Source organism: Bufo bufo, chromosome 9, assembly GCF_905171765.1.
Source record: "Bufo bufo chromosome 9, aBufBuf1.1, whole genome shotgun sequence".
NCBI classification, from domain to species: Eukaryota; Metazoa; Chordata; class Amphibia; order Anura; family Bufonidae; genus Bufo; species Bufo bufo.
The window spans coordinates 16,994,404-17,013,885 of record NC_053397.1 but is presented as its reverse complement, the minus strand read 5'-3'; the positions used below and the strand labels follow the sequence as shown (position 1 = coordinate 17,013,885).

The following is a 19,482-nucleotide window of genomic DNA, read 5'->3' as shown; positions in this document are numbered from 1 at the left end:
AAACAAGTGTGAAACAACTGAAAATATGTCATATTCTAGGTTCTTCAAAGTAGCCACCTTTTGCTTTGATTACTGCTTTGCACACTCTTGGCATTCTCTTGATGAGCTTCAAGAGGTAGTCCCCTGAAATGGTCTTCACTTCACAGGTGTGCCCTGTCAGGTTTAATAAGTGGGATTTCTTGCCTTATAAATGGGGTTGGGACCATCAGTTGCGTTGAGGAGAAGTCAGGTGGATACACAGCTGATAGTCCTACTGAATAGACTGTTAGAATTTGTATTATGGCAAGAAAAAAGCAGCTAAGTAAAGAAAAACGAGTGGCCATCATTACTTTAAGAAACGAAGGTCAGTCAGTCAGCCGAAAAATTGGGAAAACTTTGAAAGTAAGGGCTATATGGATGTCATAAGTGCCCCCCTTAGGACCCCATCTATTAGCTAGAACAGCCTCTCCATTCATCCTCCACCTGGATGCAGCAGCCAGGCCTCAGCAGACAGGATGGGGTTAGCAGACCCATGTCCTGGAGACAGGTGCGGACCCGTATCCATCAGAGGTGTCATATACCGTCGATACTCCATAATGCCGGGGCTACATGTGGTTGCAGCACATATGGCTGTGACCCCGACCCCAGAATCACAAAAAATGTAACACTGCTCCTATTCAGTTCCATTGTGTTTTGAGGCTGCACCGCTATACAGCGATCCTTGGTCATGCAGCGCTTGTTGCCGCCAAAGTCACCATGCAGTCCCAACCTAAACGGGCCTTTTAAAGGTGTATTCCAGTATCTGCAACTACAGCTTAATCTTTCTCAATTAAAGTTATATCATTTTTTTTATATACCTTTTGCCTCAATTCATCCTGATTTTCAAGATCTCTGCTTGCAGTCATTTAAAGGGAACCTTGAAAGTGTTCTCCAGCTACAGATATTGATGACCAAACTTCAGGATAGGTCATCAATATCAGATCAGTGGCCGTCTGACACCCAGCACCCCCGACGATCAGCAGTTTTGGAACCTACACTGTGCACAGGACTGGGAGCAGCCAGCGCCATACACTGTGTAGTGTCCGTGACAGGGTACTGCAGCTCGAATGGGAACTGCTCCGCAGCACGCTGGGGCCAAAACTACACAGTGTATTAAATCATATAGGATAGCCCCACCCAAGCAGCAATTACAAATGTTAGGGGACCCCCAAAAATAATCCATATGTCGCACACTAACTAGCCAAGACCCCCAGGGTGATTAGAAATCCTCTCTATCACCCAAAGTCTATAGCTTCATTAAACCCACATTTCTAACTTTTTTCCCCATAAAATAAGGCCATTTGCCGCTGAATTTGAGACTCCTTATGAGACGACAAGGTCAGGAGAGAAGACATATTATTAGCGGCTCATCACAAATCTTTCTGTTCTCTTCTCTGCGCTCGTTACAGCCGCTGAGATGTCATTAAAATCTCTCTATGATCCATCATTATGAGTGAGAGCTGCACAGAAATCACAATATATCATTACATTATAAAAAAAATTAAAAAAAAGTATATTGGTGGAAGGAGAAGAGTAAGAAGAGAAGGGGGCTATGGGAGTGGAGGGTCATGGATCTCAAGGATGTAACGTATATTAGACTATGGTTCTCTGGGCATATAACGACTCCAAATCCCCTGCATTGACATAGAGCAAAATGATAAAATGATAAATACCTGCTGTCACCACTAGGGGGAGCTCAGGAGCTGACAGTATACACTTATGTTTTTGAATTCAATTATATAAACAGTATCAATTAAGCTCCTAAGCTCCACCTAGTGGTGGCTGCCAGGATGGCACAATCTGTCGAAAGATGGGCTAAATGATGGATATACATTAAAGCGCATCCTGTTATCAACATCAGACACTGTATAGATAACTCAATGGGTGCTGTGGGAAGCCATTCTGTAATTACAATGACAATTCCACCATTTCCTAAAGGGGTATTCCAGCCACAAGCATTTGATAAATGCTAGACTAGTGGGGGTCCATCAGCAGAACAAGTATATTTTATTGGTGGAGTTTCATTTCTTTTTATTTCCTACTTGTAATTTTTTGAAAAATCTGATTTATAATGCCAGCTGAGGCAAGGCACTATATTACTGTAGCATTTCAACAGTATGCTCTTATGCTCTCCTGACATGTCTGTTTTAGTAGATACTTGTATTCCTCATGAAATAACAATTTTGAAACATATTTTCTTTGAACTCTACATTGTGCAGTTATTCCTCCTAAAAATTTGTGAATAAATTGACAACTTTTTTTTTTTTCCCAGCTGCGAGTGCACCCCTGCCTGTGTAGAAAAACACCACATTGACAAGGTAAATGGTAACACCCAGATGATAATTTATTTGTGCATTTCCAGGAGGAATAACAGAGAAATGACGCAACACAGCTTTCTAAGAAAAGATGCTCCAGAATTGTTACTTCGCGGAGAATACAAGTATTTACTAAAACAGCCATGTCAGGAGAGGGGACGGATCCACACTAAGAAAGACTGGTTGCCATGGATAAACTGCCTAACAACCAGTCTTTCACATGACGTTGTCAAGCAGTTTTAGTAATCAGATTTTTGTAACAATACATTTTGGAGAAGAAGCCCTTACATAAATAAATTCATGCCCGGGACAGAACCATTTCGAATACGCCCCGTGCACATGACCATATTTTTTGACTGCTTCTGATCCGCATTTTTTGCTCATTGGATGCGGACCCTTTCATCTCGATGGGGCCACAAAAATGTTGACAGCATACCATGTGCTGTCCGTTCTGTGGCCCTGCAAAAAATATAAAGCATGTCCTATTCTTGACATGCGGAACGGGAAAGTGCAAGGTGCCCCGTCTTTTGCGGATACATGGTCATGGACGTGTGCATGAGGCCTTAGGCCTAGATGATCAACGGCCAGGCTGCCCCCTGGTGGGTACTTCGGAGAAGTAGAGGTGTGAAAGGCTGACCAACCTCATGACAAAATCAGTGAGGACTATACAATATTGACTGACACAAAGTAACAATTTTCTCAGAATGTATCAGAAGACTTTGTAACATCTGTAGAACATTACCGATCCTGGTCAGCTATTATCTCCATTTTGCCAGGCTCCTAAGCTCATAACGCACGTGTTGTTCTCCATATTCCATTATCTGATCCTGAAATAAACACGTATCAATCTGGAGACCTGACACATGAATCTTCATGAGAGAAGCCGAGCCAGAAAATCGTCCATTTCTCAGGCATGATGATGTCTTGAGCGCCGTGCGCGCCTTTCCCTCCCTCTCATCCCTGCAGAGTCAAATTAAGTTCTAGAAATCCATCTCCTGTGAATACTTCTCCAGACTAGTCTAATAAAAATGATGATAGACAACGTGACTTATTACCCAGCGCCCCCAGCACCGGGCTGGCTCGCAGTCATTAGTTTCATACAGCAATGCACAGTGTTTGTCAGACTCGGCCTTTCCTGAAGGCTTCATCTCAATACCGTGTGGCAGACGCTCAGCAACATCATTTCACCAGCGAGCAGTGGTCGATACCCAGTTCATGACCAGAATAAAGTGGTACAACCCCGATCCCTGCGCCCCATTAGAATAAAAGGGGTACGATTCCTGCTCAGGACACCACAGATGTCAGTCAGAGCGGAGTCATGACCACCAATTTCCACTCTGTTCCGTCAGGCAGCTCAGCTGATGGCTCCTTATCTCTGCTCTCTGACATTATAAACACTCATTATAGCTCAGTTCTTATCGTACTGATAAGAATATGGCTTAAATTATTTTTATAACCTTTTAGTAGTTTTGAGATAAGGTTTATTAGATGACCGGTGTTCTGTCAGAAAACCTTAACTCGTCAGATTCCCTTACCCCCCGGGGGTGTGCGCCTCCGCGCAAGTGCAGTACCACGGCACGGCGCCTCCGCGCAAGTGCAGTACCAGGGCATGGGTAAGTTAAAATTACAGTGAGCGTTGACTCATGGACGCGCGCACGGACACCGCGCGTGCGCTCTCAGGGGTGAGGAGATCTGACAGTCTTTTGTCTTGTTAAATCTCCTTACCCTCACACTGCGCATGCGTGGATTGTAAAATCTCCTTACCCTCACTACACAGCGCGCTTCAGAGGTAAGGAGATATCACAATCCGCGCGTGCGCAGTGTGAGGGTAAGGAGATTTAACAAGACAAAAGACCGTCATATCTCCTTACCCCTGAGAGCGCACGCTCGGTGTCCGTGCGCGTGTCCACGAGTCAGCTCCGGTGTTCTGTCAGAAAACCTTACCTCGTCAGATTCCCTTACCCCATGTGACTTCCGGGCGGTGTGCGCCTCCGCACAAGCGCAGGACCAGGGCATGGGTATGGTAAAATTACAGTGAGCGTTGACTCATGGACACCGCTTTTGCGCTCTCAGGGGTAAGGAAATCTCACGGTCTTTTGTCTTGTTAAATCTCCTTACACTCACACTGCGCACGCGTGGATTGTAAAATCTCCTTACCCCCACTACACAGCGCGCTTGCGCAGTGTGAGGGTAAGGAGATTTAACAAGACAAAAGACCGTCAGATCTCCTTACCCCTGAGGGCGCACGCGCGGTGTCTGTGCACACGTCCATGAGTCAACGCTCACTGTAATTTTACCTTACCCATGCCCTGGTACTGCGCTTGCACAGAGGCGCCGTGCCGTGGTACTGCGCTTGCGCGGAGGCGCACACCCCCGGAAGTCACGTGGGGTAAGGGAATCTGACAAAGTAACGTTTTTCTGACAGAACGGCTTAATATTTTTAATAAAGACCAATTGAAAAAATTATTTTTAGCCCCAAATGAGTAAAATGCAATCGTAGAAAAACAAATTGCCCCCGGAGGTGTACATAGCCTTTAAAGGGGTCTTTCAAAAAAAAAAACACTAGTGTTTAGTCGCTGGGAGTCCGATCACTAGAACGGAGGTCCCTGACTCCTGATGTCAAAAGAGAGGTAAGTGTGCATACTTGACCAGACTTCGCTCACTTATATGGACCACGGGAGATAGCGCTCAGCTCTAGAGCCAACAGTCCCACAACAGTGAACGGAGAGAGGGTCAGGCACGCACATAGGGATTCAGAGATCAGTGGTAGGACCCCCAGCAATCAGATCTTTGTAGGAAAAACCCCTTCAAATCCTACGGATGGCCATACACCGTGGACAAGTTGTTGGCCGAATGTCTATCCTGACCTCCCCATACACATGCACCCGGCCTCGGCCAAGTGAGAACCAACTGCCTTATCTCCTTTGAGAGCAATGGATCAGGCATGGTGAAATCCAACAGCCCAATCCTTTTCACCACCCTCGACAGCAGAATACACACTAGTTGGTCAGATGGCCATGCCGAAATCGGTGAGATTGGTCGATATTAATGTGTATGGTTTGCATAGACCGTAGCTTAGCATTATACGTCTTTATATTTAATCCATGTTTTGCTGGTCCATGCTGCCTAGTTACTACCTGGGTGACCACCATTTGAGTACCTGTATCAATCCGTGGTCACAGGAAGTTTCACACCATTCAGTTATGTGCCGAGCGTGATGCTTGGGAAGACACGGAAAAGAGATGGGATTTAAAGGGGTTATCCCGCGATGTGTAAAAAATGAAAAATCAGACATCATACAGCACATGACAATCTCATTCGAACAGCTAGAACCGGCCCTGTACCTCACATGGACCCAGAGATCTCCCCATTCACTGCTCTGCTAGATTTATATCAAGGGGAGTGTCCTTTCTGCTGCAGCTCAGGGGGCGTGTCCATGCTCTGCCTATCACAGCTCAAGAGGCATTTAAAGGATGGAACTGAGCATGTGCGGCCATCTCAGTGAGCTGGACAAAGAAATAAGAAAAAGAACAAACAGCAGGTGGCGCTATACAGGTAGATTTCAGTGAATAACTCAGTGGCTATGCTAAATTTTTAATTTCATGCAATTACAAAAGTATTCAGACTCTATAGCTCCTGTATCTGTGAAAAATTTAATAAAAACAGAATTTACACAGATCCAGGAGCTGGTTTGAAAACTATAGAATTATTTTCATGGGACAACCCTTTTAATGTATGTCCCCACCTGGCTGATAAAGGGGTGGCATGAGGAAAGTGGACAACCCCTTTAATGCCATCATCCACTTCAGAACATCATGATCCTGAATTTCATGGCCATGAAGAATGAGCAGGAAGAGGAACCCATCCTGGCGTCCATAGTGCTGCCTGCATTCATGGATATCTGCCCTCTCTATTGTGTCATCCCCTTATGGTTCAGTGACTGGGGGGAAGGGAAGTAACCCTAACATCTTACAGACGCAGGAATGTTGAGGATTGTTCTCCTCGCAACGCCCCTGTAGGAAACACAAAGCATCCGGGGGCATTCATTGTAAAGCAGCAGAGCTCGGTGCAGATCCATTGTCTGCTGTAGATGGGCTTAGCCTGCCAGGGTTCAATTCACTGAATGGGGGTTTCCAGGGTCCCCTTTCTTAGTTAAGCAAAATATAAAAGACTGTTTGAGAAGGAGTTGTGAGAAGTTTTCCAGAACTTGACAAGTGCTTTATGCATCAGCTGTCTTCTGGGTGGCACCATGCCACGGGCGGCAGAAAGTGGGGCAAAGACAAATGTAACCCAAACTGTAAGAAGCACATAGATACTATAGAGAATGGGATGGACCTCTTAACTGACAGATGTCAGATATACTAGATAGAGATAGACAGATAGATAGATATTAGATAGATAGAAATCCTAGATAGAGGAGATGAGTGATAGATACAGGGCTGGCTCCAGGGTTATGTGCAATACGAGATTCCCTTACCCCGCTGTCCATGAGTCAACGCTCACTGTAATTTTAACTTACCCATGCCCTGGTACTGCGCTTGCGCGGAGGCGCACACCCCCGGAAGTCACGTGGGGTAAGGGAATCTCAGTGGGTCCCCTTGTGGCATATTTTTACATTGACCTTTTGCCCTGTGGGTCCCACACCATATAATGACCCCCCTGTGGCCCCTAAACAGTATAATGACCTCCAGTGGCCCTCCATTCATAACAGTGAACCCCAGTGGCCCCCCATTCAGAATAATGAACCCTAGCGCCCCCCAGACAGTATAATGGCCTCCTGTGGCCCCTATACAGTATAATGACCCCCAGTGGCCCCCTCACTGGGGGGTCATACTGTATGGAGGGGGCGCTGGGGGTCATTATACTGTATGCCTATATAGTGTACCATTCCAGGCAAGAAGTATGCTTATTGCTGCATATAATATGTAGTGTGTCATACCCCCCCGGCTGCCTGCTGCAGCATATTATATAGTGTGCCATACATCACATCCCCCCTTAAAATTGTGCCTGATACGTATAATGTATAGTGCGCCATTAGCTCCCCAATGATATGTGTTGGGCATTATATAGTGCGCCACCCCCCCCCCCCCCCAATATCTGTGCCTGTTTCTTCCTAATATATAGTGCGCCAAAACCCCCCCCCCCCTCAAGATCTGTGCCTGTTTCGTACCCCCCTTGCCCATGACTGGTGCTCCCTCTCCTTATTCACTGCCTCAGCCCCAGCCTCCATGAACTTTTATTTTGAACCTGTAGTAAAGCCGCTCGGCTGTCTCTTGGACTGGGGTCTGCAGCGCCTAGCCTCAGTCATTACTTGCTGCAGAGGGACCCTGCGCGGCGCTGCTCACTGACATTTCTCTGCCTGTGCAGGCTAGTCCAGCCAATCAGCAGCAGGCTCTGCCAGCACTGCAAATACTGATTGGCCAGCCCAGCAGAGAGAGCGCTGGACTGGACCTGAGAGACGGCAGCCAGACACTGATGTGCTGGGTAAGGGCTCGTTCACACGAACGTGTGCTGCCCGTTACCGTATTGCGGATCCGCAATACACGGCACCGTTCCGTGTGCATTCCGCATCACGGATGCAGACCCATTCACTTCAATAGGTCCGCAAATCTGGAGATGCGGAACGGAAGCACGGAACGGAACACTACGGAGTGCTTTTCTGGGGTTCCGTGAATCCGCACCGCATAAAGATACACCATGCTCTATCTTTTTGCGGAACGGAGGGATCGCAGACCCATTCAAGTGAATGGGTCCACGGTCCCCATGCGGCTGGGCCACGGTCAGTGCCCGTGCATTGCGGATTTGCGGTCCACAGCACGGGCTTCACACGGTCGTGTGAACGAGCCCTATAGGAGGAGGACTATATATGAAAGGCAAGGACTGAGCCCAAGGCAGGACTTGGGAAGTGTGTGTAATTAGGGAGCATCCACATCCGGACCTCTTTCCCCCAGGGGCCCCATAGAAACTCTGTGGTCTGCCTCTTAATGGCTTTACCTGTCTTTGCTCTTATGGGTATGGCCTCCTTCCCAAAAACCAGTGTGGGACAGGAGTTGTGAGGTCGTGACTGAGACCTTCACCACGTGCATATGGTCCGCTCAGATATCTGGCCAATCTGATTGATAGTCACTTTCCCCGTCTGTGCACTGATCGTACCCTGCGAGGCGCAGGCGGCTGAATGTGCCTGCAATTAAGACGGCAGAGGAAGCCGCGCTGCCACCGAGCAGATAAGATCTAGGATGGAAATAATGAGTTTAGGAGCAGCAGGAAAAACCTCTAACAATTAGACAACAATCGCAGACGAGCAAATTACCGACAGCTCATTATACGGGATGTGTGCAAACACCGGCGTCTGCTGATCGGCAGGACTTCAGACCCTTTTACTGTTCTTCACATTTTGTTATGTTACTCCTTCAAGTTTCCCCCCCCATCAATCTGCACTCAGCACCTCATAATGAGAAAGTAGACATTTTTGCTAATTAATTAAATAGGAAAAACTATCATTTTGGCCAGACATAAGTATTCAGACCCTTTGCTATGACACTTGACATTTAGCTCTGAAGCCTCCCATGTCTCTGGATCATCTCTGAGATGTTTCTCCACCTTGACTGGAGTCACCTGTGGTAAATTCAGGTGATTGGAGATGATTTGGAAAAACACAGCCCTGTCTGACATTGCATATCAGAGAAAAAAACCAAGCCATGAGGAGGGAAGAACTGCCTGTACAGCTCAGAGACGGGATTGTGCGGAGGCGCAGATCTGGAGAAGGGTGCAAAAACATGGCTGTATGAGAGGATCAGGAGAGACATATGCATTCTTGGCTGTATGGGCGGATTTGGAGAGACATGCATGCTTGCCTGTATGGGAGAATCAGGAGACCTATACATGCTCAGCTGTATGAAAGGATCAGGAGAGACATGCATGCTTGGCTGTATGGGCGGATTGGGAGAGACATGCATGCTTGGCTGTATGGGAGGATCAGGAGACATTTGCATGCTCAGCTGTGTGGGAGTATCTGGAGAGACATGCATGCTTGTCTGTATGGGCGGATTGGGAGAGACATGCATGCTTGGCTGTATGGGAGAATCAGGAGACCTATACATGCTCAGCTGTATGAAAGGATCAGGAGAGACATGCATGCTTGGCTGTATGGGAGGATTGGGAGAGACATGCATGCTTGGCTGTATGGGAGAATCAGGAGACATATACATGCTCAGCTGTATGAAAGGATCAGGAGAGACATGCATGCTTGGCTGTATGGGAGGTTCAGGAGACATATGCATGCTCTGCTGTATGGGAGGATTTGGAGAGACAGGCATGCTCGCTGTATGGGGGGATCAGGAGACATATGCATGCTTGGCTGTAACAGAGGATTGGGAGAGACAGCTGTCGGCCGAACCCGTGTTCATCTGGCAGTTACCTCATGTGTACGGCCGGCTTTATGGCGCCTCCAACACAGATGTGAACGAAATTGAATGATAGCCAACTAGCATGGACACCATTAAAGTACCAATAGAGCGATCACTCCTTCCCACACTAGTAAATGTGACAGTGTATGCCGGGATCAACAACCTCCGGCACTCCAGCTGCAATTCCCAGAACGGCTGAACAAGTGTGCATCCTCATCCAACTCACATAACAAAGCAGGATGACATTCAGGAAAGCTGGGTGACTGCTAAACTGTTCATTAAAGGGACGGTCAGTAACTTAAATATTGATGACCAGGACAGGTCATCAATATCTGATTAGTGGGGGTCCAACTCCCGGCACCCTCGCCGATCAGCTATTGGCGGGGACCTTGGTATTGAGTCCAGTGCTGTGGCCTCTTCCTCACGTCCATGGCCTTTCTGCAGCTCAGTTCTATTTGAGTGACTGGGACTAAGCTGCAATACTATGCACAGCCACTATACACTGTACGGCGCTGTGCTGGGTATACTGTGAAGAGGATGCAGATGTCATCCAAGCACCACGGCCCCTTCAAATGGCTCATCGGCAGGGGTGCCGGGAATTGGACCCCCCACTGATGAGATATTGAAGACCTATTTGGAGGATAGCTCATTGATATGGAAGTCCTGGAAAACCCCTTTAAGGCTCCATTCACACATCCGCAATTACATTGCCGCTGTCCGTGTTTTGCGGATCCGCGGATCCACACGGATGTGTGAATGGACCCTTTCTGAGATAAGGCTGAAGTAACTCTATAATCTTGACAGAAGAAGAAATTAAAGGGCTTCTCCACAAATATTTTCTTTTCTTTTACATTTTTCAAGATGGCGCCGCTCCAGTCATTATCCTGGTCAACGCCTGCCGAAGTTTAATTATGAATTGATTTTCTATATCGATACCACCGGCCGCTTTGCGTCTTTCTAACCCACGTTTCGACCGATGATGAAGATTTCCCTTGCGCTGTTTCTGCAGCAGACAAGAACCACATCTGGAACACTCGGAGGTTTTCTGCACGCACGGCCGCCGGGCGGTCGAGCTCCGCGCATTCACACTATTGCTTTGCCCTGCAGATACAATTAACCCCTGGAGAGCCCTAATCTTGAAAGAAGCGATGAAGACGAAAGCCAAAACAGAGCGAGGGCTATTACCCCCAACAAGAGGAAAGCGTGCTCCAACCCGACCAGGAGGCGGGGGACTCGATTTTATCATCGCTCTTTAATGAGTCCTAGGTGAGATCATATTTAAGGCCGGAGACGTGGTTTCTCGGAAAGCTCATTCATTATGCATCTGCTACGGCTGAGCTGTCGTACGTAAAGTACAGAGTGTCTGCCTGCACGATAGGGCTTCGTAGCGAGGCACCAAAATAAGACTATTTACTCTCGTGAGCCCATTTCTGGCAAGGCAAACCTCAACCAATACCTTCAAGTGATCACAATTTCGGTTCAGAGGAGATGCCCATGGAGCCTACACCACCAGGATCTGACCGTAATTGGTTCTGGCATAAAGCTACTCCAAACATACTTGTGGGACGCTGAAGAAGTCAACGAGGCTAGCTTGTGCCCCAATCAATCCTCAAAAGATCCCATACTCTGGGGATGGAGAAATCTTGATATTTAAACCAGTCCTGGAGCCAATATGACTTTCTTGGTGGCCAGATCATAAGAACTTCCAAAGACCCAATGAGTTAGATGGCTTTACTATGTTTCTGGGTACGATGGGCACCAGGTTCCTGGGATTTCTTTAGCCCTGCCTTACGCTGGACATACACATTAGACCAAAGCGGTTATCTGGGACCCATCAATCCACCTTAATTCATCATAACTTCCCTGCAGAAGAAAGTTTTCCATACACTTACTGTCTCAAAGCTGTGTGGATCGGCTGCCCTGAACGCCATGTCCGTCAGTCTGAATAGAAGGTTTCCGGTCTGGTCTATGGACAGGTGCGACTCTTCCACAGGCAAGGACAGGAGAGGTGCTATAGACGGGCAAGAACTATTCCTCTAACTGGCGCGTGCGCAGTTAAGGCGGATTCAGGATTTTACGTATGCGCCAGTGAGACAAGTTAGTTCTGGCCCCCGTCCTGGGCTTTGAAACTGATGTGCCTGTCTAAAGACCAGAGTGGAAACCTGGTATTGAGAGTGAAGGACATGACATTGGTGGATGTAAGATTTCCAAAGACAATCAGTCCCGTATTTTTCGGCTTATAAGACACTCCTCTGTTTACTAAAACAACAGGAAAGAATGCAGTGATTGATGTAATTGTTACAAAGTAACTCTTCCTGTTGTTTTAGTAAACAGAGGTGCGTCTTATAAGCCGAAAAATATGGTATATTAGAAACTTTCTTCTGCATGGAAGTTACGATTATTTAAGGTGGGATGATGGGTCCTAGAAACCCCTTTAATGTCAGCCAAAACCCACCAGGAGCTGCCGACCATGTTATATGTAGGGGGCCTCCTGACATTCCCAGAACAGAAAGTGTTGGGAAAAGAAGAAGCAGGCTGCTATATTTTAACATGCCCAATGCATTTGTTCTCAGGGGGGATAAGCTGCCAGAAGAGTCTTGCAGGGTTTTACTCCTCTCTCCCCATACAAGCATGCCCGGCTGAGCTGAGAGTGCATGTGTACAGGGGTAGTCAGGAAGACTTGCTGACAGTCAGAAAAGTGTTCCTATCAGCCTTACTGAAGGTACATTGACCACTGGCTAATCTCACGGTAAATAATGTGACAATGGCTGCCAACAGACCATTAATTATGAAACAGAAGAGGTCATCTGGGGATAGCACACGAACCAGCCATGTGGGAGTCCCATACAAACACATCAACTGCTATCTAGTCCCACAGATTCATTATGGTAAGTACTTAGACATTGGTGGCTTACAAAATATTAATGACCGAATGGTAGGGGTCATCGTGAAGTGGCTCATGGACCTTGGGTAACCTTTTACAACAACCACACATATAGAAGTTCAGTCTTTCAGGCTCCTCGTGGTAAAGACTGGGTATTAGCAGCCAATCACACTGGAAACAAAAGTGGAATTGTACAGAACATACAAGGAAAACCCTCCAAATGTTTGAAATTTGAAAGGTTTCTTGACTTGTAAAAATTCACCCCATACTCAATAAAAATGTCCTACAACTTGACAGAAGAGCCGGAATCAAAGCAAATATGCTCCTGCTCTTTTAAGGATCAGAATATACGTTGAAATGTGGTCACAGTATAACAAAATTTCAATGTCGCAGGTGACCTTGAAAATTTTCGCAAAATCCAACCCTAGTTCTGACAGTTGTCCGCCACCTTGTGCCCACTCAGGTGGCGGGAATGCTACGACTTTACCAAAACTGGTGGGCAACCGAAAGTTGTCAAGTAGCCCTATCCTATCTGGTGAAGCTGCCCAAAATATTGGTACAGTTTGTATTTAGAATTATTACATAAGACACATAAAATAATATTTAAAAAAACTATTATTTTTGCATAATTAGACCTAAATCAGACGTTTTGTTTCTCCTAGCATAATTTCCAGACAATTCCTATCAAGCTGTCTATAAGAGCCGGCACGGAGGCTCGTCAGCTGACAAGGCTAACAAGCTAAAGGAAAGAAAACCAGACGGATGAGGTTTCTTTTCGCTTTCAAAGGAAATATCAGCATATTTTTGGACATAAAACACGAGGCTATGATTTAAAATGTTTTTCTGACAGCAAAAAAATGGGAACTAGGGTTACTGGCCAGAGCTATAACGCCAAAAACATGTCCATTGATGTCCTACAAAATTGCCCCTCCGCTACTGGATCGGACACAGGGACTGAAATAGTATATTGAAATATCTGGTATACATCTAGATCTACAGAAGATACTACTGGGGAGGACTACCCATGACGTGAGGCCTTAGAAATGAGAAAAGGAAACCTAAAAGGAGCAAAATATAATGTAAAACAAACATTTACCTGATACCGTGACCAACATTGATGCCATCAAGGGTCGGTTGTTGTCCAATTTCCGGCTGAGCCTTAATTCTCCACTCGAGTGATTGACGATCAACAAATTTAGCTCGTTCCCACGTTCAAAGGTGTAGAAGAGTTTGTCTGATACATCAGGGTCATATGCCGGTATCTTCCCAATGACACCAGAGGGAAAAGTGTTGGAGCTGTTGGAGATGTAGTTATTGAAGAGTATCTGGAAGTTCTTCAGAACGGGAGTATTGTCATTTTGATCGATCAGCTTAATATGCACCGTGGCTCTGCTAACCAGGGGGGCCGAGGTGGCCTGAACCACGATGATGTACTCAGGTCTCGTCTCGTAGTCTAAATCTATGAGGGCGGTGAGCTCTCCAGAAAAGAAATCCATTTGGAAAATTTCAGGAATGTTACCTTCAACAATCTGATACATGATCTGGGCATTTGGACCTTCGTCAGGATCCAAAGCCTTGATCCTACCAACAACTGAGCCAACAATACTGTTTTCCTTCACGAAAACCTCAAATTCATCCGCTGGGAAGACGGGGGCATTGTCATTGACGTCCTGAACGGCTACTTGGATGCGGACTGGGCTTCTCTGCGGAGGGATACCCCTGTCCACCGCATAAGCTGTCAACTCATAGAAAGGAACAGTTTCCCGGTCCAATTTCCGCACAGTACGAATAATACCTGAGGTTGGTTCAATGGTGAAATCCCCGTCTCCGTCTTCTCCATTTTGGAAAGTATATTGTACCCGTCCATTGGTATGGGAATCCCGGTCGGTGGCAGAGATCTGGAGGACACTGGTGAAGGGAGGAGCGTCCTCTGAGACAATCCCGTGATACTGCGTGTTCAGGAACTGAGGGGCATTATCATTGACATCGTTAACCATTATTTCTACATAAGTCGTGTCAGATTTTTGGGGAATTCCATTGTCTTTTGCCACAACGGCCAGGCTGTAAATCATCTGGTCCTCATAGTCCAGGAGGGCATTGAGCGTGATGGCTCCACTGTCTGGATTGATAAGAAACTGGGGGATGTTGTCTTCTAGAAAGTAGGTGATCCTGGCATTTTCGCCCACGTCATCATCTGCGGCACTGATTATCACCACCGTGCTTCCAATAGGACGGTCCTCGTTGATATCGACGGTGTAGTGCGCGCTCTGAAATACCGGACGGTGAGTGTTGGCATCGGTGATGTTGATATGGACGAAACAGTTATCATGCAGGATACGGTCGGAAGCCGTCACCGTCAGAACGTAACGTCTTTCCTGTTTGTAGTCGAGGGGCAATGACAAAGTGATTAACCCTGCTCCACCCTGAGTAGAGATGGCAAAGCGGTTGCGAGTATTTCCCCCGGTGATCTGGTAGGAGATGATGCTATTGACATCCCTGTCTATGGCCGTGACGCTAAGCACACTGGTACCCACGCTTGCATCCTCATTTAGGCGAATAAAATATTCCCTTTGGGTAAACTCGGGGCGATTGTCATTCACATCCAGGATGGTGATGGTGATGCTGGCGGAAGCAGACAGCGATGGGTTACCGTGATCGCGGGCCTCAACCCCAAACAAGTAGCGTTCTTCTGTCTCTCTATCCAGCTGTCCGCTCACGGTGATCCAACCGGTGGCGCTGTTGATCACAAACGGGGTGGTGGAAGAGACCCCCAGTAACTTGTATTCCATACGGGCGTTTTCGCCATAATCGGCATCAACAGCTTGGATGTGAATCACCGAGTGACCCAACGGGACGTTTTCTAGGACATTTACTTGAAAGGGGGTACTAACAAATATGGGGGCATGGTCATTAATGTCTAAGACTTGCACGCTTATCATGCCAGTGTTGTTGGAAAGGGGTGGGCGGCCCGAGTCCTGGGCGCGGACTCTTAAAGTGTACTCCCTCTCGGATTCAAAGTCTAGGGGGCTTATGACCTGTATGGCGCCATTGAAGCTGTCGATGGAGAACTGCCCCCTACTATTCCCACTAATAAGGTTATAATGGACCACAGCATTATTATCCTTGTCAAGGTCGGTGGCCGTAACCCTTAAAATCTCCGTGTGAGGCTTAATATCTTCCCGGATCTGAACGATGTAACGCTTCTCACTAAATTGGGGGACGTTATCATTTTCGTCGAACACGGTAATCTCCACCTTTACAGTAGATGACCTAGGGCCGGGGTCTTTGCCTTGGTCACTGGCTTCCACGATTAAGGAGTATTTTTCCCTTTTCTCCCGGTCTACCTGACCGCTGGTGGTGATCAAACCGGACCTGGCGTCTATTTCGAACACCGAATGGGCGGCTTGCTCGTTGACAAACCGATACTTAATATTGGCGTTGGCCTGAGAGTCGATATCGGTGGCTCTCAGCTGCAAGATGGGGTACCCCTCCTCTACGTTCTCCCTAATGCTCTCCCTGTACTCCGTCTGCTCAAACGACGGGCTGTGGTCGTTTTTGTCAGCCACAGTTACGGACACCATAGTGGTCGCTGACAAACGCGAACTCCCGTGGTCTATGGCCGTGACTCGAAAATAATGTTGTTCCATGTTTTCCCTGTCTAGGATTTCGGTGGTGGAGATTAAACCTGTCACTGAGTCTATACTGAAGAGCTCTAAAGATTTGCTATTCATCAAGGCGTCCATAGTGTACATCACCCTCCCCGAATCCCCGGTATCTGGGTCTTGCGCTGTCATGGTTATCACAGGGGTCCCCGGGGGCTGATTTTCGGCCACCTGAACCTGATAATTATGTTGGAGGAAGAGAGGAGGCCGGTTGGCTGCCCTGCGTGTTCTTATTAATGGAAGGGATGCCCTTTCTCTTCTCCTCCCACTGATCCCCTGCTTGACATCGTGTGTATGTGATATATGGGGGAGGTGGAATGGATTCGGCTGCATTTCTTTGCTGCCAGATAATTGCTGCTGAGCGAACAGGTCAATATTGGTAAGCTTCCCCATGCCGGATAGTGGGAAAGTAGTTTTTAAGCAACCTTTGGTGGTGTTAAATGGAAAATAGACAGAGCAGGGTTCTTTTGGGGACAGCTCCGGCTGCGTAAGAACAGCTGCATCCACCCTGGGAGCTGTCTGATCTGCTGGTGCTGAAATATCCTCTCTCCACGTGTTGTCCCCGGGCTGATGTCTCCAGCAATCCTGGAAGCTGCTCAACCATGGCAGACCGCAGGACTGGTCACCAGCAGGTCCACCCCCACACCGAGCACCTTCCGATAATCCAGAGCAAGCGTACAGGGCCCCACTGATAGAAATCACTGACGGAACTGAAGGCTGAGGATGATGAGTGTAGTATTCCAACACGTAACAGTCCGCTAATTTATGCCGCCATGGACGGGGATGCCTACGTTGACAACGCCTGATGACCTGGGCAACCAGACTGGTGTCGTTTTCCTTAGGTAAAAAAGCAAGGATGGGGCAATCCCCGTTTATATTCCTCTGGCTGGGAGATCCGTGCACCCCGTGGTCATCGGCACAGTAAAACATACCACGCGGGTCCCCGCCGCCCGGATCAGATCCATCGCTGTTAACCATTACAATCCCCAAAGCGGCACAATGTCCATCCACATTAAAGTCACCGCTGTTATCGTCCCGGGTGCGTTGCCCACCTCCCGAAAAACATCTACAAAAGCAACGCGTGGGGAAGACAAGTGGACGGATCGAGTCGGAAAGGCAACTACTGTTAATTTTCAGAGCACTGACGTACCTGTCACTCCGACTGACCACAAGGAGTTGTAATGAACTCCTATTGCTCGGCGCGGCGTCACGGAAGGTCAGTAGCATTGGCGGGCAGCGTCGTGAGAGAACGCGAATGTCTTTGCTGTGATTTTTAAGGCAATGGGGTCCGAAGGTGAGCAGGCAGTCCATAGGTTTTGTAATCCAGGGAGGGGGGTCCCCTTTGGTCTCGTGTCCCTTGATCCTTATCATAATACAAGCCGGGGGTACGGAGCTGGGATTTGGCAGATGAAAGCAGGGGCCAGCTCCGTGCATTGGTTTCCCCCTGCAGCCTCCTAGAGGGACGCACCTGCAGGCACCGAGCTGGCTCGACCCCCAAGTTCTAGGAATGCACTTTGCACATAACTGTCCGGAAATCCTCCTTGCAAGACTGTGATGCCAAGGGTGCCTGGAGAAGCCCCCCTGGCTGCCATTGCCTCTGGCCTGAAGGGCTTCCACCATGCACCGAGCCCCCTTGATGTCATCCAGCAGCAGTACCAACCTTGCGATGCAAGCCCCCTGCTCCACCATGCACATGACCGGAGGAGAGGTGAGCTTCCCGGTGCTCTCCCGGCTTCCTGCATGCTTCTCCAGGCTGCAAGTGAACAAAGGGCTGGAGAGGAGGAGAAGCAGCTGGAAGAGATGCAAAGACAGGCTTGTTCCCAGCAGCAGAGCAGCCATAGTATTCCTCCTTGTCCTCCTGGCACAGAGCAGCCCTCACTGGGCAGCAGTGCTCCCCTCCCCCGGTCCTCCTGTCTGTCTCCTTGCCTTGGCAGCTACCATCTACTCGGTGCTTCCCAGACTCTCCGGGCGCAGCATCTCCTCGCCCTCCCTTCATTCAACACCAACATGGCTCCCGGCAAACCTAATGGTCCGCTCCACCCCAGCTCCTTACCCTCCCCCCCTTTACTACAGTAAGGAGTTGGTAGGTCCCGCTGCGCAGGCGCAATAGCGGCGGCTGAGTCAGACACAATTAACGCGGGCGCCATCTTTACTGCTGGCAGCTGGGGGGAGCTGTCCATGGTACTGAAAGACGGATGTCAGCAAAGAACGGTGCGTCAGCCATAAGTGTTGCATTCACCGTATTTTACTTAGCTATGAAGAAAGACCTTAAAAACCTGTCACTGAGAAGGTGTTGCCCTTAGCAACCAGGGCAGTTCAGGACATGAAAGCTGAATTGTGATTGGCTGATTTATATCAGGAAGTTATGGTAACATCATACGCCCACTGCGCTGCTGCCCTCTACTGGCGGTGGTATCTGTTACTAGGCTACACACCAAATTTATTTATAAGTGCAGCAATTCTCTATTAGAGGCTTCCTTACCTTTAAGATCACTGAGCAGGTTTTTACTTGCAGTCTTAGAGCTCATTGCAGACGACCGTAGGTATTTTGCGGTCTGCAAAAAACGGATCCGCAAAAAATACGGATGATGTCCGTGTACATTCCGTGTTTTGCGGAACGGAACAGCTGGCCCCCTAAGAGAACAGTCCTATCCTTGTCCGTAATGCGGACAATAATAGGACATGTTCTTTTTTTTTTGCGGAACGGAAATACTGACATACGGAAACGGAATGCAGACGGAGTATTCTGGACTGCGTTATCAGCATACCCACCTCAACTGATGGCAATAAAAAGACTGAAAGCAGGAGGAGGCGGGTTTTTTTCAAGGACATGTTTTTTTACTGATGGAAAATCAGTCACAGTCCTGTGAATAATGTCTTACTGGAATTTATCTACTGATATCGCGCTCAATAAATGTAATAAATATCTGAAATGTCACAGACATGACTGAAAACCGATTGGAGCGCTGTCCAATATCCATATCTATCTATCTTGTATCTACACTGAGCAAAAATATAAACACAACACTTTCGGTTTTGCTCCCATTTTGCATGAGCTGAACTCAAAGATCTGAAACATTTTCTACAGACACAAAAGACCCATTACTCTCAAATATTGTTCACAAATCTGTCTGAATCTGTGTTAGTGAGCGCTTCTCCTTTGCCGAGATAATCCATCCCACCTCACAGGTGTGGCA

The 19,482-nt window shown here is 47.8% G+C and overlaps 1 protein-coding gene across 1 annotated transcript in view; it reads right to left on the bottom strand.

Annotated features, from left to right (window-relative positions):
* The window catches only part of CELSR3 (cadherin EGF LAG seven-pass G-type receptor 3), a 106,647-nt gene extending 88,509 nt beyond the window's left edge, over positions 1-18,138 (bottom strand). The window contains exons 1-2 of the mRNA XM_040408714.1: positions 17,754-18,138; positions 13,720-17,351 (exon numbers count right to left, since the gene is read on the bottom strand). Of these exons, the coding sequence (XP_040264648.1) occupies positions 13,720-17,351; positions 17,754-18,124 (4,003 nt within the window). The 5' untranslated portion in view covers positions 18,125-18,138. The remainder of the gene's footprint in view (positions 1-13,719; positions 17,352-17,753) is intronic.
* Between the last annotated feature and the right edge of the window lie 1,344 nt (positions 18,139-19,482).